Source organism: Platalea leucorodia (assembly GCF_965183815.1).
Source record: "Platalea leucorodia genome assembly, chromosome: 1".
Classification (NCBI taxonomy): Eukaryota; Metazoa; Chordata; class Aves; order Pelecaniformes; family Threskiornithidae; genus Platalea; species Platalea leucorodia.
In genome coordinates, this window is record NC_138823.1 from 163,481,161 (window position 1) to 163,504,547 (window position 23,387).

The 23,387-nt window shown below is 45.0% G+C and overlaps 1 protein-coding gene across 2 annotated transcripts in view; it reads left to right on the top strand.

Moving 5' to 3' along the window:
- Positions 1-23,387, top strand: part of PLCD1 (phospholipase C delta 1) — a gene marked incomplete at its 5' end in the record, with an annotated part of 54,651 nt that overhangs the window by 21,292 nt on the left and 9,972 nt on the right. For both annotated transcript variants that reach the window (XM_082306351.1, XM_082306350.1), the window contains 6 exons: positions 3,345-3,573; positions 8,432-8,561; positions 12,907-13,135; positions 14,254-14,455; positions 16,239-16,383; positions 17,429-17,578. In XM_082306351.1, the coding sequence (XP_082162477.1) occupies positions 3,345-3,573; positions 8,432-8,561; positions 12,907-13,135; positions 14,254-14,455; positions 16,239-16,383; positions 17,429-17,578 (1,085 nt within the window). The remainder of the gene's footprint in view (positions 1-3,344; positions 3,574-8,431; positions 8,562-12,906; positions 13,136-14,253; positions 14,456-16,238; positions 16,384-17,428; positions 17,579-23,387) is intronic.

Here is a 23,387-nt window from a genome sequence, read left to right on the forward strand (position 1 = left end):
GACTCGATGTCTGGAGGCCAGGAAGGACACAAGCTTCCTTGTCTTGTGCTTCGTGTTTTGGGCTTTACACAAACAACCCCTTCAGCAGACGTAAACACTCAGGAGAAGTAGATGCAAACTTTCCAGATCCTCTTCTGCTTGTGGTTACCTCCCCGCTGTGGCGTGATGGGAAAGGAACGGGGAGGTTGCAGGGATATGTGATTGATGGGTATTTGCTCTAAGTGTTCCTCTGCTGTGAAACGTCTCTGTCCCCCAGTTATTTCTGATTTCCCCTTGCAGATAGCTCAGCTGAGCACGCAGTTAGTTTGGGACTGCTAATACAGTACGCTTACTGTCTGGGAGCAGCTGATAATGTACTCATGCTGGGTTAAGATTTTCCACAAAAGAGATAACATTTGCAGATGGCTTGGGCCGACTCCTTTGGCTTCAGCTTTTTTATTGATAGATGAAAGCAGTACACACGACCAAGCTATGGAAAGCTTTAAAAAGCATCCTCCCTTACCCTGCTTTTTTAACAGTTCCTGCGTTGATAGTTTCTCTCCTTGTCTTTTGCGTGACTACAGTAGACACCAATCCTGTTCTTCAGCCTTCCTTGTACCTTTTCTACATCAAGGAGCTCTGTGCCCTCTATCATCCTCTTCTCAGCATACCCCAAAGAGATCAAGGCAGCCCTTCCAGACACAGGTTTTCAATCTTTTTTTCCTCCCACACAGCTCTCTTTTCCAGTGGATTCACTTTGCCAGGTAATGGTTTCCAAAGAATCCATTCTAAATTTCCAATATTTAACATCAGATTTTCTAGTCTTGGAAACACTAGGTCGTTGCCAACTCAAAGTTTAGAGATTGATTGCACAAGCAGACTAGCTAGCCATTCTGAAAGGACAATAACTCTTAGGAGCCAAGCAGTGGTGAGCATTTGGCAGGTGATGAGGAACAACAGGATGATCGTTCCACTTGCACTGCCATAACCAGAAGAGACTGGGAGTGGAGGAGAATCACCTACTTATGGACCATCTGCATGGCACACGTCTGCATCTGAGATGCTCAGCCTGGACTTCCTTTTTGGTCAAGGGTCCATTGTAGCCATGGATTAAGGGTATGATTTATCTTACCCTCAAGTTTTTGTTTAAATAGGACAGAACATTTGTGTTCCATAAGCTTTTTTTCCCCATTGGCTGTAAAAGGAGCTTAACTAAACTTTAGACTTTTTGACTGAACTGCATCTGCCCAAACATGACAGCATCCTTTACATTAAGGGTGTAGTTCTACCTAAGGCACAATCACTATCATTTGCCCAGTGTCCTAGTTAACAGGCAAAATCACCAGCAAGGCAGCCCAGCTGCAAGGGAATTGCAGCCCTTTTCTTTCAAGGATGGTTTTAGTACTCAAAACCATAAACTTTCACTCTACTGTAAATTGGCCAGATAACGTAATTCCACAGCAGCCCATCCCAACCCAACCTTTTCCTCCCCTCCAACTGATCAACTGTTGGCCTTTACAAAGCGATAATAAAAGACCACACAAAGATAATTGCTCATAATTGTCAGGGAGGAGCTTTGCCAGCTCCACGAAGGTCCTCATAGTATGTTCTTGTGTGGGAACCAAACCAGCAAAGTGCTGTGGAAGCTGTCTGACAACCCCAACATGTGGTGAGAATTTAGAGCAAATGTCAAGAGTGGGTTTTGGAAAGTCTCTGATTTTTGAAGACTGAAGTTTTGGGTAGGTTTGGGGTTTTTTTTTCTCTTTTTTTCCCCAGCAGCTGAGCATTATCATGACAGCCCTGGGAAAAAAGGACTCTAACGAGCATCTGATGAATTTTGGATGATCTCAGGGCAGCCATGCTAAAAACGTGCAGGGTGGATACTGAGTTGTGTTTTTCTGCAGTGTTGACTTTGAATGAACCGGGCACTTTAATGGTGAAATTGCAGCAATTTAAATGAAGGAGCAGGTAAAATGGATGTTTAAAGGCAAGTTTCTCCTATTCAGCTAAAGAGTGGGGATATTTTACACTTGTGTACTCCTTTTCAACAAAGCTCCTTCAAGATAAGCACAAATAAACACTTCTGTGACACAAGAAATAATTTTTACCTGTAATTTACAGGTTGAGATAAGGTGAAGTTAAGCCATTTTTTTTTTCAAATTCCTGTGATTATATCTGTTTTTTGGCATGCTTGTTATAGAAGACGTCTGAATATCTCTCAGGTGTGTTGCCTTTTCTATGTGTGCCCTGAGATGGTATTGGTAGATGTTTGCAAAATGTTAACTGCTCTGTCTCCCACCCAAGAAAATGCCATGAGACTTTCTCAGCTCTGGACTCCAACACTGTTTGCAAACATTTTTGCCATCTGTTGTGTGTATTTAACCTTTCTTCAATGTTAAGTTTCTCAGCAGTCAAATGTGATTAAGGAGTTTCTGCTCTTTCCTCTCAGTCCTTTGCAGATGTATTAAGTGGCCCGGCAACTCCATGAAAGACAAAAAGAGGCTGTGCGTGCTGCTGTGAGCTTGCCTGATTTCAGCACATTTTGAGGGCACCTGCATGCTCTCAGGGGCAATGTAGGAGTGTCTCCGTTACTCACATTTGTTTAATAACCTAGTCTCTTGAATGCATTGCTCTTTTTGGATTGCTTTGTGTCTGCATTTTGCAAACTTCAGGGCCCATTTCCGCTAGCTTAAAGACAGAGGTGGAAATGGGGAAGGACGGTCTTGAAAGCAGTGTTTTGATTTCTTACAGCAAAGAGGATCAAGTCGTGACAGGGATGAGAATGGAGTATGGGTGACTCCAAACTGCTCTGAAGCGTTGGTCTTTGCCTCCCTAATTTGCACTCGTGTGACTGAGAAGAATGTATGGGATTTAAAATTTTACCTTCTCACTTTTTTGCAAACTAAAGAATGACTATTTTGGTCCCTGCCCTCCTCTTACTGAAGTCACCTCTCATTTTCCTGTGAGGTGATGTTCACAGGGAAGCACAGCGCCACTCTCCCTGCTCTCAGATGGGGGCAGAGATCAAATCAGGGATGCTCCAAGGACTGGAACCAAATTCTTGGCAGTTATTTGTATCTCATAAACATGATATCACAGTATGGCATCTAGCGCATATTCTGCTTCTTTGTTAAATAAAGAACATGGGGAAAGAGGGTTTTTTTTTATTTTAAGTTTCTTGCTCTTTCTGCTCCTTTTGATTTGAGCTTTCTTTAGTACCGAAGTTTGGGGAAGGGGGGAAAGGGAACGGAATCCTCCAGAGGTTGCAGGAAAAGGAGAAAGAGTAATTTCTTAATATCCCTCACCAAGCAGAGATAAGGCTGACTGAACCCCTGCTGACAGCAAGCTCTGCTTTCTTTCCACAGTCTCCATTGAAGATATTCGGGATGTGAGGTCAGGCCATAAAACAGAAGGTATGGAAAAATACGCCAAGGATGTCCCAGAGTATCGCTGCTTTTCCATCATTTTCAAAGACCAGCGGAAAAACCTGGACCTCATTGCCAGTTCAGAGGACGATGCCAACCACTGGATCTCCGGCCTTGGGAAAATCATAGCCCACAGCAACTCAATGAACCAGAAACAGAAACTCCAACAGTATCCTTTGCTTTATAAAGTGATTGATTGCACACAAAGATGCACTTGTCTTTCTCTGTGGGTGGAGATAGTAGCCTAACCCCCTTTTTTCCTATTGGCCCTGGGCACTGAGTTTTCTCTCGCACTGATTTTGCACCCGGGCACACTCCCTGGTTTCCAATGCATTTTTTCCCTGTTTTACAGTGATACAAGCAAGAGTGGATTCAGGCGTCACATAGCCCCTTAAGCAAAGAATTGCCTCTTTCAGGGAGCTCCAGATAAAACAATCATTATCTTTTGTATTCTTCAGGGGTCCTTTTCACTTGCTTTGAGGTAAACTCCAGGACAGGCCCTGCTTGGCAAGGCATGAAAAGCCTGTACTGTTTATCATGTTTCTCAGTAATACAAGGCAAGGGAACTGATTACCCTCTTCTGAGTGCCAAATTTACTCTGGGGTAGCTCCACTGACTTTAGTGAAATTACTCCTTATTTGCCTCAGCATGGGAGGAAGTTTTGCCCTGAAAGAATTAGCAATCGCTCTAGTGGCAATGAAGACATTGGAAAGGAAAAGTAGCAGAGCACGAAAGGAGAGTGAATTAGTTGTGAAGTGGAGAGTGAGTTAGTTATTGGGTGAAATCCTGGCTCTGCTGAATTCGCAGAGAATTTTCCCCGGGGCTGCATTTCACTCAACAAGTTGCTTTGCGACCACAGATCTCACATCCATATAAAAAGGGAGAATATCTGTGGGTGCAGTTTTTGATGGATTTTCTGCAGTCCCTGTGTGTCTGAGGCCCTGACCGTGACACATGAACCTGTTGGCCGATTTCACCCTGATTTGACAGAGCCACAGCAGTCATAAAATATTAAGTTCCTTTAAGCCTCACAAAGACAGGGATCCAGCTATCAGAGAGGAAACCAGATGATAGTGCTCGCAGTGAGAGAAGGCTGCGTGAGCTTCATGCCTTGTTCAACATCAAAGCATCTGTGGACAGGAGGGGAGATGCAAAATCCTCAGTCAAGGCTTCACTCCATGTGGGTTCGCTGCTGGGTGATAATGTACTGATGATGAAGGAGATGGCACATAAATGCTGAGCTTTCATTAGGCCTTACTCTTCTGTGGATTCTCTGAAGTCTAATAAGAACTTGCACAACCATAGTGCTGTTCGTTTGAAGGAATCAGACTCCATTAGTTCTGATGTGCATGGGATGCTGTGTTTATGTCCTGCACTATGGGTGTCTTTTTGGATGGTTTTTCAAGCCCTAGGCTGTAAGGTCATCCCTCAGCAGTGTTATTAGTTGTGCGTTCATGGTGGTAGGGAGCAGTCCCTAGACAAGTTGAAATCTTGAAACTTTAGTGCTGCTGGAAATGTTGCACTCTGGCAGTTTTCCTTTGAAATGTGAAGGCTTTCCCCACCCCACAGCGTGTGGGGAAAATGTGGGCTTCAGAAAGTTGTCCCTGGAGCATGTCAAATTGAATATATTGCTGAAAAGCTTCCCCATAAGAAGAGACAAGATTGCTAAGGGGGGAAAAATAACAATGACTTTTGCAAGGGAAGAAGGCTGTAAATTTCCAGCATGGAAAAGTGCCTCTCTGTCTTTGGAAAGCAGGATTGAAGCTAAATAGGGTGGGTAGGCAAGCCGTATTTCTGGAAGAGTAATTACCGTGCAGTGCTGGCTTCCAATCTGGGATTGTCTCAGGCCGTTTAACGTAACCTGGAATTACAGAACAGCATGATTTCTCATTTGAAATTTGATGATGTTTAATTAAAGCCTGGGATTTTAAATTTAGTCTGTCTTCACTGGGTTTGCTTGGCAGCGTGGGCTTACTCAGATCTTCCTTAAACCTCAGAAGTGTTCTCTGCATCTGTGAGCGCAGACGGGGAAGCGTCTGTAGATGAGAAGTGTTGGGTCCCCTGCCTGTCCCCCATGACTGGAGAACTGCCTTGCAGTGTATCTTTTCCAGCCTCCAAAACCTTGCAAAGCAAGTAAGGAATGAGCAAGATTTTGAAAACAAGTATTGAAAGCAAAAACCTTGCTAGTTTCAGATGGGGTTTGTTCAGTTCATAAGATGATGGAGTTGCCTGTGGTAGCAAGGGACTCGATTTAGTGTCTTATGTGTCCTTTCCAGTCCTGTATTCCTACAAAGATAAAACTCCCACATGCTTGATGAGTACTTCTGGTGTTCTTATACAGACAGTATTGTTTTATTAAGCCTCACATTCAACCCTGCAACACGCTGGCATAGGTTATTTAACAAATATTGCAGGTATGTGTTCAGGGAAGGCTTCAGACCAGAAAATACAGGGGACTTTTCATTTGAGTAGTGTGGCACTGTCTGCTTCGATTCTGGGATTTATGTGTGAGCTTTTCTTCTGGTTGGAAATCACTTACCAGAAGTTTTGCAGCATTTCTGTTCCGAGCACGTTCATGGGATATCTGCCAGATAGTTTCAGTCATCCCTCTCTGGTTTCTAATAGAAAGCTGGTAGCCCTGAAGCTGGCAGATCCTTTAAAAACAAGAGGCAAGAAGCAGGCTCTCTCTGGATGTACACAGGAATGGGAACAGCTTTTTTATAGTCCACCCAGGCCCAAACAGGCACGTAAGGTGAAAGGAAGACCCACAACCAGAGCTGCAAAATGGTGTTTGCATCAGATGAGAAGAATTTAAGTGTAAGAGCTTAGTTCATTCAGCTCCTCTAAGGTCTCTCAAACCTGAGGGGATTGAGATGCATGGGGAGTTTGGGTGTTTTGGGGACCGAACACTGCTGTTTGCTGAAACAACAGGCTGAGGCCCCAGTTGTCTGCAGTGTCCTTTTTCTCTCTTTGCTGCTTGCCCTTGCAGCGAGGGGGCCCGCTGTGTGCCTATGCTCTTCGTGGGCTCTCTGATTTCCCTCCTACATCGCTCAGCCTCCCTGGGAGGGATATAACAGGAGAGCATCCTCTGCTCACAGGCAGGACCCGGGCATACTCTTTTGCAGATGCATTTACCGCCCACATATTGCCTTCCAGAGTTGACTTTGGATATGTGCATGACCTCTGGGTGCTTACGATCAGTGGAAATGACTGCAAACTTTTAAAAAAAGGTGTTTTTTTTGCAGTGGTTAGAGCAAAAAGAGTAGTTTCTACACACAGTTAGTCTTATCCAACTCTGGCTGTGACAGACTGGATTTCCTCTTGGCACCCTAGAGTTGCAGGTTACTCCTGCCTGTTATTTTTAGGGAAGGCTGTGAAGGAGAGCTGAACTGCGGGGGTCAGGTATGAATGGGTGGCACCACCGTTGGCACCGTGTTGACATCCTGAGCTCTTTGGAGCACAGCTGGTAGAGGGGGTCTTCTCCATCCTGGGGTGGATGGTATTGTGCTCCCAGCAGAGCATCCTCTGCACATGGGAGCTTCATGACTCGAACTTGGTTTTCTAGGAAGAATCAGTCCAAGCCAGACCCTGGTTGAGGGCCCCAGAGTGTCCCTCGGAGCTGGGGAAATGTAGCCTCTCTTTATTTTGGTTTCTCTGTCTAAAGGAGGGGAATATTAATATTACCAAACTAAGATGGATGTGGTGTGAGGTCATTGCTTAGCACCTGCCAAGATTTTTAAAGACACAAAGTTCAACTTTCCGTGAGGCAAACAATGCTTACAAACAGTTTACACATATCTCCATAGTTCGGAAATATTTGAATGCAGTGGTAGCTGTGGTGAATACTCTGTTTCAGGGTTATGTCTACAGCGCCTAAGGCTGTTGGTTAATGATCTTTTTGGGGGTTATTTTGAAAGGTCCAGTTAAAATGTTATGGTACTATATGCTTCAGCTGGTATTTGCTAATCCTGAGGTTTACTCTACTTAACATCCAGATTGGGTATTTTAAAAAAATTTTTTTTAGAAGGAGTTTGAAACATTGCTTCCTGTGCAAGACATGGAAGGTTACATTCGTGGAGATCAAATTGTTACTTTGATCATTTTTCTATGGAAAATAGGAGATTTTTCTGGATGACCTTTCTTATTTGGCAGTAAAGCAAATCAGAGAGAGTCGGTTGCATGATGCAAAAAGCATGGTTTTTTTGTTGTTTAAAACTGCAAGGTATCTCAACTGTCTAGCATTTTCCCAAGAGACTGAAAGAACATGGGAGACCCAGTTCAAATTAACTGGCATCATATTAAGAAGCTCATTCTTTATAGTAATTACTCCAGATCCATAGATATACTAAAGTTACTACAAACCAAGCTCTTACGAACTGTTATCACAGTATGATACAGTAATAGATCCTGTGCATTTCACAAGGGGAAGCCAAGACCCACAACGTTTGGTTTGATTCTGCTCACAACAAAGTTCTTAAGACATATAGGTAGAAATCCTTAAATAGATACGGAAGCTGAAGGTGAGTCAAAAAAATTAGTATTAATGCTTCTTTTGGAGAATCTCTGTTCAGTGTTCACTTTGACATACTGAATATTGATCAAATCTGTAACAATGAGTTTACCAAGCTCCACCTGGGACCTCTTTTCATCCTTCCTCTATCCCCTTTTAACAGTCTGGAGCAGAATGCACTTTCTGTCATAAAAGAGAAATCAGACTGTTTCTGGCTACAGCCAGAAACTCCTACAGGGTAAAAAGCTGATCCAGCCTTGGCCAGATGGTGAAAAGCTTCTGCCGGGTCACAATCGCCTGTATTACAGTGCATTTTGCTTCTGCCAAAGCACCATTTTGCTCTTTCAGAGCAGAAGGTGAGATGATGTAAACTGTTCAGTGGTAGCATGCTGATTTACAGCAGCTGGAGAGGTGGTTCAGAGTCTTTAGAGGAGATTTCTCCACCGCCACGGGCAGCAGAAGGGTGGTATTTAGGCTAGGCACTGACCTGGAAAGATTTCCTTACATCATCCTGCAGCTGGATTCATACCTGCCTGCGGAAAGCTGATAAAAACAAAGACAACAAGATGAGCTTGAAAGAGCTCAAGAACTTCCTGAAAGAAGTGAACATTGAAGTCAATGACTATCATGCCAAGGAGATTTTCCAGGTAATGAGAGCAAGCAGATAAAGTATTTGCTGTTGGCTGGGGTCAAGGTCTCCCACAGCTTTCAGCTTTGGTTGGAGACCTAAGCTAAAGTGAACTCCTAGCATCTTTTCTCGCACCAAGGAAGGACTCTTGGGTTTCGGTGCTCAGCAGATTCCCTCTAACAACTAAGTTAGGCCAGCACAATGCTTTTGATGAAGGTGTGTTAAGGTCTTTCTTTACCATTGATGGCCAATTTTGCCAGGATTCAGAGAAGATGAGATGCAAACATGGATAATGCGAGAAAAAGAGAAAAGCAAAGTTCAAGTGCACTTTGAGTCCCAGGTTTTTCAGGAGTTCTGCGTGCCACAACCACATGTCAATGCCTAAGTCTGGCTGAAATTGGTTTGGTTACATTTATGAACCCAGATCCTCACCCTCTCAGAGGAAGAGGGTGCCAAGTGACAGGTGTAAAGGAAAAGAAAGTGCAAATTAGGAAAAAAAAAAAAAAAACCAGATTCGTGATAGATATGTAACATTGCACCCAAGCCTGGACTAGTCTGGTTGATTTAATAGCCCAAGGCATATTTAATCTGGTCAGGGACATACACTTCTAAATTCTCAAGATTCAGCTTGCTGGCTGAGCCTATCAGAAGATAAGAAAGGGATGAAAATTTGTCAGTTGTTAAGCTTTTGATTTCTCTCTAAAGAAGCCTTCCTGCTGAGGTGAGATAAAACATCTGGATAATTGCCAAACTTCCATCCTGCCCGAAGCAGGATTTGAATTCATGGGTGGGCAGTTTCAGAATTGCTTTTTCTGATCAGTGGTAAACGTGTGGGTGGTTTTGGGCACTGGGCAGTAGTTCTTCTGCTCCTTCCTGTAAGCAGATAGCAGGGAAGGTTGGCAAGATCTCGCTAGGACCTTCCCCCAGAGGAGGTACAAGTTTCCTAATCCTTGCTTTATGGAGGTCTCTCTCTCTCTCTGGTAACTCTGCAAGAACTGGGGGAAGGTCATCAGCAGATCATAAAGAATCTCAGCCTGCAAAATCTTCTACATGTACTGCCTGCTCTGGCTGGCATATCCCATGCTTTATTCCCTGCTCAGGAAGACCTTGGAAGAATAGCAATAAGGCTGGATTTCCTCTGCGTTAGATGTCTCCAGTGCAGTCACCTGCATGGGAAGCAGTCACCAACACTTACGCTTCCTTTGCAGTCTGTGTAGGTCAAGCCAGTAATGGATACCAGGGTGCGATTCACCTCGTCTTAAAGGATACATCTCGCATATCTCAGATGAATCACTCCCTACATCTTCAAACATCAAACATCTGAAAAGACATCCTTTTTTTCTAGAGGCACAGTCTCCTCTTAATTCAATGAACCTCTTCTGCTATTGCAATAGTTACAAGGGAGCTCTAGGAGTGGAAACTTGATGAAGTTCAATTCTCTTTTTGCTTGAGGACTCCAAGTAATTACTAAAACTTGATTCAACCCATCTAAATGCAGGCAGCTAGTTGAAGTACTGTCATTAGGCATGTAATTGTTATAAGTTTCCTGAGAGCCACTGGAAAGAGAGGCTCTTTGGAGGTTAATTCAGATCTCTTGTGGGCTGAATTGCCTCCAGGAAGAGTCTGTCTTGCTCCTAAAGCAATTACATTTTCAGTTTACATACTGCCTAAACTTGGATGGACTGAGAGACATTACAGCAGATTAAAAGGGTGATCTTTTCTGTCTTAGTGAGTTTTTCTTCATTCAGTCACAGGAAGGAAGGGTGATCAAGGATTCAAGAGAGAGCTACAGGGCATGTTCTCACATTATTCTTGCTTTCCGTCACATAACTCGGTGTCCACATCTAAGTTTTAGACACACCTGAGTAAGACATATGCAATGCAACCAGAGACTGTGCAGAGCTCCTCTAATTGCTCACTTCATTTCAACCTGAATATTCATTCTGGTGCATCAGAAAGGTTCTGACTTTTTCTGGCAGGCCAAGGTTCATTGAGGACTCATGGTTCATGATCCATACAAGTGAGGTAAAACACAGTATTTTGGGTTGAGATTCTCTTTCTAATTTGGAGCTCTTGTAGCCCAAGCAGAAGGAGATCAGTTTTATACCATGTATCTGATCTGTCCTGAAACGTGACTGTGATGCCAACGTTATTGTCCTATTTCTATCACAACCTTTAATGGCCACTAATGAAAAAACTTCCCAAGGCACAACAGTTATAATGCCAGTTTTCTAGAAGTAATATGTCATTTTCCCTGTTATGTCTTAAAGAAAAGAACGTCTGTCATTCATGGGATCCCTGCAGTCTCCAGCAGTTGGTTTTCCCTCTTTATATTCCTTTTTCAGTTGCTAAGCATCATGCTCAGCTTAGCTTGTGAGATCTGCCAAAGCCACAGCACAGGATCATACAGACATGGAAAGCAGCAAGGAAAAGACAGTTCCTGGACTGCTCAAACCGAATTTAAAGGTGTCTGTACTACTGAGCGTTTCACAGGTTGTCCCATCCCTGAGATGAGCCCATAGCTTCTACCCAGCAGATTCTGAAGTCAGGACATAGTTGAACTTTTGGCTGGCAGTTCAGTTTGTGAAATGCTGTGCATCATGATAATTTTGTTTGGTTTTATATGTACACCATAAACAGTGAAGGACTCCAGTGGAGGATTTGCAGGGGATGAAAGTCCTTCGTTATCATCTTGCTTGGGGCACTGCCAAAGCCACCGTGGCTGTCACTGAGATCATTAGCAGAGTTAGATTGAGATTAGTATGATGACTGGTTAAACTGAGACATGCATTTTGGTCATAAAACCCAGGACAATAGCTCTATCTGTCATAAGAGATCAAAGATTGAAAGCAGTTTAATTCCTATGGTTTGAGAAGTTACCATCTGTCAGCTAAGTAGTAGCTGATAGCAACTTGTCCATAGCAAGGGTGAAATGAAATGCACCACAAACTCCTCTGAGTGGCCTGGAGCACACTTTCTGTTTCAAGTTCAGGCTTGAAGAAGAGTTTTTAGGCCAAAGACTAAGTAAGACGAGCCGTGTCCTGCAGGGGTTTTGTCATCCATGCCAAAAAGGAGATTTTTCACACTTACCTGAAATGTAAGATGTGAGTGGGCTGTATGAGATGAGGACACCACTGTTAAGGGTCTGTTTGCTTGCTTTAGATATTGAGAGAGAGGGAATCGTCATAATAACAAGGCATTAAGTAGAGGTGGGTTGATTGCTGAAATTTGCAGGGAAAACCACTTGGAAGTGGTATAATGCTCCCTGTCATCAGTGATTCCTCTGAGATAGGCTCTTGCTTTCCATTGCTGCTTCTTTTTCTCAGCCCATATTTAATGCAGAGGTTTACATCCCAGAGATGACTGAAAAATTGTTGTCCACCTCTCCATGAAGAATTCTGCTAGGAACAAACAACAAAATTCCTATCAGGATTTGCCACAGAAAAAATGTAATTTCTGATGACAAATTGAACCTGGGTATATTTTTAAATAAACTGGAAATATTTCATGTTGGAAAAGGTGTTGTCCTTCATGGAGACACTAACTTGCATATCTTAAATTCCTAATCTTTCATGGTCAGTCAAGTCCTTGGCTGTGGTGCTCTGTCAGAGCAGTTATCTAATGGAGAAGTTCAAACTACAGAGGAACATGGGGGCACGAAGAATTTGAATTACAGCTCCTTGAGAAGCTGATATCTGATTTGAAATTTTGTGGAGATTTTGTTACTTGGTGGCTTTTGAGTAAGAATGGAAAAGTTCCATGGAAAGAAGGATTTTTCTCATACCTAAACATGCACATGTTTAGCAGGATTTTTTTTAAACTCCCTTTTGATGCCATCTTTGCAACAAGCCCTACCACTAGCCTTGACAGGCTCTTGAGGCCTGAGCTCAAACCTACTAAGGTCAAGGGGGAGGCCCTTTTCACTTTGCTTACTGGATAAAGGCCACGGTCTTTATCAATAGTTTAAGATGCATTGAGTTAATTTTTTCCCTATATTGCTCCACCTCTTGAGATCAAGAGGTACATATCTCTTGAGCCTTGATTTGTATTTAAATTGTCAGGAGCTGTCCTTTTAACTTGTGGTTTGCACAGTACACAGTGCAGTGGAGCTCAAGGCCATGCCTGCTGCTTTTCAGTACACTGATAATATGAGTTAATAATAAATAATAATAATTGTAACTGTTCTATGAATGTTGGCCTTGTCAATGAGAACCATTGTTATTGACCAAGTGTTTCTCATTCACTGGCCAGTAACTGTTTCCAATTATTTTGTGTTCTGCGTTGTGTAGCCCTGGTGCAGATTACGGCTGGCATATGCCAGAAGGAAAGAAGGTTTTCACTCCTTCTCCCCTCTACGTTTACAGCACTGTGACAAGTCCAAAACAGAGGCTCTGGAGGATGATGAGATAGAGGAATTTTACAAGATACTGACAGAGAGGAAGGAAATAGACAAGATCTTCCAAAAGTACTCAGATGCAGCAGGGTTCATGTCCTGCCAGAACCTGGTGAGGTTCCTCTATGAGACGCAGCAAGAAGATGATGCTGTTGTTGCTGCCCCTGCCTTAATTCAGAGATATGAGCCCAATGAAAGAGGTAGGTTGGAAACCCTGGCTGGTTTGGTTCAAAATCTTGCTTTCTTGATGAACTACGAATTGCTTTGCTGGCAGCCATGTGTGTCATTTTCTCCTTTCAGCTGCTTCGAGAACACCAGTCTTCTTGGGGTACATCAGCAGCTCTTAGAGAAGGGGGTACAGGAGAGCCTGGGAAATATTTCTCTTCAATTTTGGCTTGGGTACACTGAGCAGCTAGGGAGGGGGGGATATGGAGTTTGCTAGAAGGTGATGAAATTCCCGTGGGAAAGGCTCTGATGGCTTATTCAAATGACAAGACCTAACGCGGTGTTGCAAGGTTAGGAATGTAGCAATATTTCTGTTCTTCAGAAGCAGGAACAGAGGCAAATCTTTTTGAATCTGGGCACCTGAAAAGCCATTGGGTGATGAAATCTCTGAGTAGAGGGCCAAAAAGGTGACAGCTGTTTAGGAGTACAATCACAGAACGGTCTTTCTGCTCAGAAATGAAGAGAATCACCAGTCTGGAGCACCTTGGAGGACATGTTCAAGAAACAAACACAGAATCATAGGCTGGTTTTGCACTGTCCTGGTATACCTTCAGGAGAGAGACAATGCTTTGCAAATGTCAGACCTGGGGATTAGACTGAGATCTAGCTTAGTCCCTCAAGATGGGGAGACCCCAGTTTGTCCCCAAAGTCGGGTTATTTTGCATTCACTCTTTGCAAATCACGTATTAATTGGATAATCTAGACAGAATTTATCTGGCTGTGTTTAGACATTGACAGTTTCTCTGTGTTGGCATGAAGAAAGCTTCAAGTGCTCAAATGGAGATTTTTTATACTGTAGATCTCTAGACACAGGTGAGGTAAATGCAATCTTTGACACTTTTTAGGTGTTATCAAGGACAGTAAGTGTCATAAAAAGCCATGCTTGTGAAGGGGGTTTAAAAGCATTTTCAGGCAGATGAAGCTGTCATCATCTTCTGAACAGCATCAATATCTTTACTACTAGCTGAGTGCCTAGGAAGCATGTTTTGCCTTTGAGATCCTCTGGAGATCAGCAGGCATCATGGTGAAGATGATGGCACAAGCTGGTGGTGTCAGATTTTCAGTGTGGGGTTTCTGTCTTTTTATCTGGCAGCCAAGAGGGGTAACGCCATGACGAAGGATGGTTTCCTGATGTACCTGCTGTCCGATGATGGGAATATATTCAACTCCTCCCACCGTAAAGTTTACCAGGACATGACTCAACCTCTCAGTCACTACTTGGTGTCATCCTCACACAATACCTATCTTATGGAAGACCAGCTCACAGGTCCAAGCAGCACAGAAGCCTATATCAGGTAATGTATATGTGTGTGTGTTTCTGTGTGTGTGTGAGGGCTTGACCTCTTTCTTACAGAAGACATAGGGTGCATCTATACTGCTAGAAGCAAGAGGACAAAGAAGCAGTCTCCCACCCCGAGACCAGGTAATGTGAACTGGCCCGAGTTCACGTCAGGGTGAGCTGTTTCTAAACCAGTTGGCCATGCCCCCCTTTTCATAGCGCTTTGACCTGGGTCTCTGCTGGGCCCCAGCTGTTGTCCACCTGACTGTAAGATGTATAACTACTACATTTGGTAGCAGTTTAAAGTATCTGCAATCATGTGGAGGCTGGATTGCAGCCCTCTAGCATGGTGTTTTCAAAGCATGATGCTGAGCAGATCTGTTGCATGCCCCAGAATATGGCGTGAGATCATTTGTGCAAGGGACTTGTAGGGTGCAAAGATTTCTGGGGTAGAGCTGCAGGACTGTGTAGAGACTGGAAGGAGCCAAAATGACGCATACTGTCATGATGTTTACGATCTGTACTGCCTTTTGGGAGTAGCCCCTGGCATGGACTATCTCTAGAACCATGCTGGGGTTTATTTTGGAGAGAGCTAGTTGGAGTGGTACAAAAAAAGAGGTGGGATGTGAGCTAATGAAGCAGTGTGGGTGATCAGGAAACTTATGGCTGGTCCCTCTTTGGCAGCTTAGATGCTGCCACAGCATCTCTGGACAGAACATTAGGTGTTGCCTATTTCTGCCTTTAACGACGACTGCTGTCTGACATCTCATGGCCAGATGTTTGCAGTGGCCTTTAATAATTTGCACAACCACTTTACATTCCTTCTGCTATGACCTGTACTTTTATCAAGTGAGACAATGTTGCCGTATAAGCAAGCCACTGACTGCAATTTTGTCTTTGTTTATTACTTATCTGATTCTTAGGGTACAAGGGCTGTCTAGAGTCACAAGCTCAAAAGAGGAGGGAGTGAAATCTGGCACAAGTTGTTTTTCAGTAGCTGTTTGAATTCCTCTTACACTATCTTAAAATTACAGAATTGTGTTTTGGTTGTAAAAAAAAAAAAATCCCACGGTTCTTATTGCAATGAGTTAAAGGAGTTGTGTTATCTGAAACATATACTGTAAAAGAGATAAGATCACCTCCTAGACAGATAAGTCTGTACAGAGGGAACCTACATGTGAAAGTAAATTAAAATGAAAGTATGGATATGTAGAGGCAGGAGTTTCAAGTGGAAATTCAGTCTGTAGACTCAGTTTGGGAAACTCGCCCTCAGCAGTCTCCCCCCCTATGGTGGAGTTCCCACAGCTCCCTCCCTGACAGCTCTGAGGATTCATCTCTCATGTCTTATCAGATCTAGGTGAAGAAGTCACATCATCTAGGCTTCGTGAGCTGGCTTCTAAGGCTGACTGTCTTGCTGTCTTTCTTCCAGCCACTCTTGATTTTCTCTTCTCTTCGTCATCTTTGGGAAAAGACCTGGGGCACAGTCATGAGTGTCCTTTCTGACCTGGCACTCACTATGTCATCTGCTTTGGATAATTCTTACCTTGGACTTTCACTGCCTCCTTTTTCAGATCCCACTGTGCTTTCCTTGCTCAACCTTGAGCTCTCTTTGCTGACTCTGAGCTCTCATGATCCCATCCTTTCTCCATCTGCTTTCCTGTTTTTCCAAGCTCCTCTTTTCTCCCTTGCTCCCTAAACTTCCCATCGGCCTTCCCAGGCAATACCTGTGCCTGATGCACCCTCATTTTGAGATGGAGCAGAAGGTTTAGAACCCAACCAGGTGCCTTCTTTGTTTCCAGAGCCCTCACCAAAGGCTGCCGCTGTGTGGAACTGGATTGCTGGGATGGCCCTAACTCAGAGCCCATCATTTATCATGGCTACACTCTCACCTCCAAGATCCTCTTCAGCGATGTCATTAAGGCCATCAAGAACTATGCTTTCAAAGTAAGGACAAGGAACCTGGGACCCTCTAAGATTTCTCATATTGCACAGTCCAAGACTTATAGCAGGTCTCTGCCCCCCTAGCAGAGAGCATAAACAATGAAGACTTCACCTTAGCATTTCTCATGGGTACAAGATGTGTCCTTCTGTCTGGGCATCCATGTTCTGCTTTCTGCAGAGATCCATTCCTCAGAGTTGCTGAATGGGCAGAACACTATCTGAGGATGAGTTGGATCTATACCTGCATCCTGGACCCCACTGCAATGAAAATAATGCCCAATATCTTGAGCATACCTGGTGGGAAACGCAAACAAGCCCATGATTTGTGTAGCTTTGGTGTCTCAGGGTCTGTTCCTAGTTTAGTGGAACCCGTGCGCATGTGTTTTGGAGGGACTGATGCGAAGGACTGCTTCTACTCTGCTTTAAAATGATTGAGCAGATTTGGAGTTTTGTATGGCAGTGCTGGGCCAGCAGCCTTTAAAAAACCTTGGGTCTGTCCAGACTCACTGGGCTTTCTGCTATTTTCCTTCAGCGCACTTGACTTGAGAGCTAGTATCAAGTTTCCTTGGGGGCTATAAAGCAGTGACAATGACAATGCCTTCTGCACATAAAACATCAAGGAAGGACACAGGGAACCAGATCAGACCCATGCACAAATGGAGGAAGGATTCATGTCACCTAAGGGTTTGAGCAAACCCAGTAATTTCAAAGCCTTCCTTCCCAGTCCTTCCTCTGAGGTGTGCAAGTGCAGAATGGAGGCAAAGGGAGACTCATCAAAGTGCCCTAGAAAGTCTGTGGGAGGCATCCTGACCCAGCCTGCTGCCCTGTCCATTGGATCATCATCTCTGGAAGGCATCAGCAGAGATCTGAGTAGCTACTGCACAGTCAAATTTGTCCATTTTTAACAAATACTCATTGTAGCAGAATACTAGACCCTACTGTTGACACACCCATCTCCAGAGAAAACAGCACTGGCGTTTATATAAATTGCTATAGACTGGCGAAATTGCAGAGTTCACTGATGATGTATGTTGCTGTCTTGTTCTAGACCTCGCCATACCCTGTCATCATCTCCCTGGAGAACCACTGCAGTGTCGACCAGCAGAAGGTCATGGCTCAGCACATGACGACGATCCTGCAGGACATGCTCTTGGTTGCTCCGATTGATGGAAACAAATCCCAGTTCCCCTCCCCAGAGGTAAGCAAGGCCACTCCAGCACATTCTGCCTTCTGACGCTGGGACAAGAGAGAGGTCTGTCTTCTTGCTGGGTGCCAAGTAGTTGACAATATGCCTGAGAACTGGTTGGAACTGCGCTTGCTGAGGAGCAGAGATTGTCTGTGGGCAGCAGTGGAATAAGAAATAGGCAGAGTAGCTAGAAGTAGCCTGTGCACATCAAGCATCAGAATACCCTGGTGCTCCTTGTTTGTTGTGTAAGGTCTCAGAGGAGACATCCCTGAGGGCCTGGGGCCGTTCCTGGTCCATTTATCAAGGCCAGGGAATGTCCTTCATCCCATGAGGAGGTTGCTTTTCTGGCTTGTCCCAAGGGAGCAGAGTCCTGAGGGTCTGTCTTGTGTCTTCTCCTCGCACCCCAAAGCTGAATATGACCTTTTTCAGGCTAATCCTCTGAAGCACAGTTAGGTTGCTGCACATGCAGGGAAGATTAGCACTGCAAGGAGTGACTACAAGCCGTCTCTGTGTTTTTAATCCAGCAAGACTGGACACTGCCTGATTTCATGGTAGGTGAGATGTCTTACTCTGTGCTGTGGGATGTAGCATACGCTCCCCTCCTCCTTTAATGCCCTGAGTGCTCTACTGTGGAGATCCAAGCTGCTGATTAGGAAGCAATGAGGGCTGGAAGGACAGCTGTGATTGCTTGCACCTCAAAACTCAAGGGGAAAACCAGTACAGGTAGCCTAAAACCGTATCAAGCACGAAGCGTCCTCCCACTGAAAATGGCCTGGGGTGGCCACTGAGAATGGCCTGGGGTGGTGGGGATGGAGATGTCCATGGAGGACAAGGGGAGGCAGGAGGCTGCATAGAGATGCCCCTTTGATTCCCATGAATCAGGGCAGCCGTGAAGCTGGGAGCTGAGCTCAGACCCTGCAGGGGGAAGGAGATATTCAGCCCTCAACAGTGGACCGCCACTATAAATCATTAGCTGACAATTAGAAAAAATTGGAAATGGAATCTTGATATGAAAAAAAAGTTTCCAAAACAGAAGCCAAAATGAAACATTCATCTGTTTCCACCCTTTGGGTTTGTGTTTTCATTTCTTTCATTCTTTCTTTTCTCTTAAGCACTTCGCAGAAACAGACTTCTGTGTGGATAGCTGCAGTCCCCTTTAAATTGCATTTCTTTGCTAAAGAAATCATTTGCCAAAAATTGGATGAGCATGCCTAGCCAGAGCTGGATGGAGTTTGTGGGTGGGATAAAGCTGGCAGGCAGCAGGGGAGAAAGGAGAGGAAAACGATCCACCCAAAATATCTTCTATATTTGTTCTCCCTCTCCCTTTTTCTCTTTTCCCTTTCTAACTTTCCCCTTTTTTTTGGGAGTGTCATGCCTCGCTTAATACAATGCCTAGCACAGAGGGAAGCTGATCTGGGTTGGTCCCTAGGCACCAGTGCAATAAATTAGGATGAAGCATAATTTTTAGTGCTGCTGCTTCAGCAGGACCTTTGCACTGGCACAGACAAAGTGCCTCCATTTAAGAAGTGACTCTCCCAGGGTGAGGATACACCCAGCATGGTGACAGGTCTCTACATGCTGTTACTGAGCTGGAAAAATCAAAGTCTTCAGTGTCACCTCCTGGCTTGCTATTTGTCCCCGGTGCAGGATCAGGAAAGCTGCTGATGGCTTTTCAAAACTGCCTTGTGACCAGAGGAATGATATGAAGAAAGAAAGGCGAAACACCAAGGAAAGAAATGTGTGATGTGAGTGTAAGGGAATGACCCCAGCTTCCCAAGGATGTTTTTCCCATTCCTGTGCTCATCTAACCTTCTGCTCTGATTGCCTAGATGGACATGTGGCCCCAGCTGGAACAAAATGGCCCAGATCTACCTTAGTGAATGGATTTGGGCTGATATGCTCCATTAGAGGAACCAATCCATTTAGTTTAAAGGGAGAAAAATTGCCAATGTAGCAAAACCTATCCTTTTCCCTCTCGTACTTTTCCGCTGCCTTCTTGCTATGTGGACTAGGAGAGTGAAAAGGCCTGAACTGCTGATTTTTTTTGGTGGAAAATACACTGAAGCTGAAACATTAAGGAAAAAAAAAAAACAAACCAAACCAGAAACCTCTTGGACTTTCCACTTCCTTGTGAAGCTGGCACGGGGAAGCCCAGGACAACATACTATTTTTTAAATTAGAAAAAGGGTGGGATCTGTCACTGGGAAGAGGGCTGAAAGGCTGTAAATAAAAACAGGCAAAGAATTGCTGCAGAGTGTGTTAGCAGGGCCATGTCAGTAATTAAAGGAAGATCGACACAGTTTGGATTCACGCTAACGATTCATACCACAGCCCAGGGCAGGCATGTGATTTATTAGGCTCCATTCAGGAACAGTGTTGGACTACACAGAGCATCTAAATATCTCCCCCAAGCTGCTGTCTTTAGGTTCCAATAGCAAATTAAAGGCCTGTAGGATGAAAGGCCACAAGCCACACAAAAGCTCCAGGCGGTGCCAGGGTTGTAGGGAAGAGCTGCTCCAGTCTCTGCTGCTGATTGCTTGTTGCAGGCCCTTCTGCCCCATCCCTGATCTGCACAGGGGTCTGCCAGGGCCCCTTCCCCCTGTCCCTGCATCCCAGCTAGAAATGCTGCAAAAACCCAGCCCTGGAATGAGACTAAAACAGCCGCCAACAGTGCATGCAACTATACAGCGTATCAGGCATATCAAACCCCTCCAACTCTTTGTTGCTGGACTTCCTTGTTTACAGCGACAGTGGGTTTGGGTTTAACAGACCTGTCTTGGTAGGTGACCCTTAGGACCATGAGCCCCCCAGCTGGGAACCCCAGTGCAGTGGCAGGGGCCTCTGCCATCCTGCACCTCCGCTCTCCCACCAGCTCTCCCATCAGTTACATCCATTGCTGCATCCAGTGCCCCCATTCAACATCCCTTTGAGCCATGCAGCTCAGGAACCACGGCCAGTATAGCAGCGGCAATGCAGGGCTCAGCACAACTGATCAGGGTGGCTGACCTGCTCTGCTCTGTGCTCACAGCAAGGCAGCAAACACCTCCAGGTCTGGCTCAGCTAAGTCCAGACTAGGTTCAGTCACAGGTCTCTAAGTCAGCAGTGGACCCCGAGAGCGGTCTGCTCAGGAGGGTTACTTTTGCACCATACACTCAAAGCTTCAAGTCCCTCTGCCTTATGCCTAACTCCACAGCTATGGCTTTCTCCAAGGTTAGCCCAGCTTGTGTTAGCCTTGTCTGCAGTGCATCCTCTTGGCTGAAGTTCTTAAGCTCAGTTTCCATCAAATCTCTCAAAATCTCCTTTGATAATATGTTTCTTCCCCTTTTCTGGAGACTCTCTTCATCCTCTGGTGCCACTCATTGTTAAACCCTGCAACACTTCAGTTTTCAACTGGGCTGAAAGACGTACACAGATGGAGATGTGATGTCAGTTAGTGCATCTGGTCTGCACATCTCCTTATGAATGTGAACATGTTAATCCTCACAGCTTCTCAGACGTCTGGGGAGATGGATATCTTCATCCTGAGTGTGGGATGTAAGGTGGAAGTGCTCAGACCCTGTATATCCTTGTACATGAGCACTTCACTTTGGGCTCCTTTTGAGAACTAGTTAATACAACCAGGGAAGTTGGAGGTGCGGTCCACCTCCTCGTAAGTGTTTGTCTAAATAGACAAGAACAAGCACACCCTGGGAATGTTTAGTTTTCTCTGTTGATTCTAAAGACAGTGTTGAAGGCACAGAAGGTTGGATGAGGTGGATCACTTTACAAATCTTCCCCTCCCACTGAGATGAAAACCGGATATCAGACCTTGCCATGGCTTTCAGGTTGCTAATAGGGGCCAGAAACTTTCAGGTAGGATAAACGTGTACGCAGATCTTTTAAAATCCTCCGCTCTTTACAGCTTTGCTCCTTCTGATAAAATCAGCAGTTCTTTCGTTTAAGGTGGTTGCCGTGTCCCAGTTCACAGACTCACTTGCAGAGCTGAGCTTGTTCAGCATGCAGTAGAAAAGGTGGGAGAGCAGCGGAGCTCCACTTGTGGAGAACTAAGGCAAGGCGACTTACAGGGCACATGAGGAAGGGAAAGAGTTGCATCTATTCCAGCAGGCACTGTACTATATGTTCTCAGTAGAGTCCAGTGTCCTTGTAGCCCTTCCAGTTTTCTTAGGTTATATTCAACCTTGGGCTCGCCACAGGCAGTTGGAATAGCTTTATGGTCTACTTGGAGAATATTTATTATTTCAGCTAATGCTTCTTCCTAAGACAAGGGATCTGCTCAACAGAGCTGAACTGATGAGCTGAGTGTCTTTCGCCTCAGGCTAGGAATACTTAATATCACATGAAGGGGAACCAAGAGAGATGGAACAAGTGCATGCGTGTGTTTGTGTCTGTGTGTATCAGCTTATTTAAAACCTTGTTAAAGAAGATAAGCACTCAAATTTAGGACTTTGCTTCCTAGCAGCCATATTAAATGAAGGAAGACAATGTTTGGGACTGGCAGCTTCTGCAGGATGGATCCAGTGCAATGCTACTACAAAATAGCACCCTTTGCAGGAAACGGAGATGAAAATGCTCTGTTTTGGGGTGAATCTCACCTCTCATTGTGGACAAATAATAAGCTAACGCATCTCCTCTGGAGTTAGGTGGCACATGGACTGCTCTCCCTCGTAGCCACGGTGGAAGTCACCTGCACAGGGAGATGCTAAACCTCTGCAATGCAACACAACTCCAGAAGGGAGCCAGGCTCTTAGATTTGAAGGCCAAAAGGGACCACCATAATCTCCCTAGAGAGAGTGAGTCTTGTATAACACAGTCTGGGCTGACCAGTGTCCGTGTGCCCATGGGGAGCGTCCGCAGCACATCCAAGGTTTCCCAGAGTAACCACAGTCTAGACAGGATAACAGCAGCACCAAGGACCCACTGCTGGCAGCCCTGGTAGGGGGTGTGGTGAGGAGACAAGGTGGAGGCTGCGTTGCTGTGCCTTCACTGCTGATGTTATTCAGCCATCTAGGATGGGTTTGTGCCAGAAATTACACCCCTCACTTGCTGGACGGGCTGTCCTGAACTGGACAAGCTTAAAAAGGGCTAGTAGCCCAACTGGTAGTTAAAAATCAAGCAACCTTCCCCAAATACCTCATCCCTAGTTCTCTACTGTTGAGCTGTGACATGAGGTGGTAAGATTTCTTGTGGGATGTTAGAAAGTAGAGGCAGATGATATATTATATAGCAGGATGCTGTCTGCAGGCTGCGAAGGACAAGAGAGACTTCTCTGCTCCCCTCCCCGCTGTTCCCAGTGCAATCCCTCCAGGCTTGTCCATTCAAAGTATTGACAGGAGCATAGAAACTCACACAGAGCTGGATTTCACCTTCTACCCGTGGGTGTTGTGGAAGGACAGGGAAGAGCTGGATTTTGAGGGCAGGAGGGTGGTCAGAGACATGCGAGCAGCGGACTGAAGTGAGACTGACAAGGAGCCGACTCATCTCCCAGCCGTGGATGTGAAGAAGCAGGTCACAGCTCTGCCTGGAAGAGGGCTGAGGGGCTGGGAGGATGGAGGATGGTCTGGGGATGGGGATGAGGATACTGCTACGCTCTGACTGCTCCTTTGCGACTTTTATTCCCAGTAGCTGGTACCTTCCTTCCAGCTGCCTTTGTGTAGCTTTTGAGTGACAGGGAAAGTGCCCCAATGTAAACAGATCGTTTGTGGTAGCTGAAGAAAAATGCTCTCGGCTGCCGGGGTCAAATTGCAGCTCAAACCAAGCTTCATCCATGGCTTAGCTGGGTGGTGAGGAGTTGGACTTGTCTCTGAAAAGACGTGATGCAATT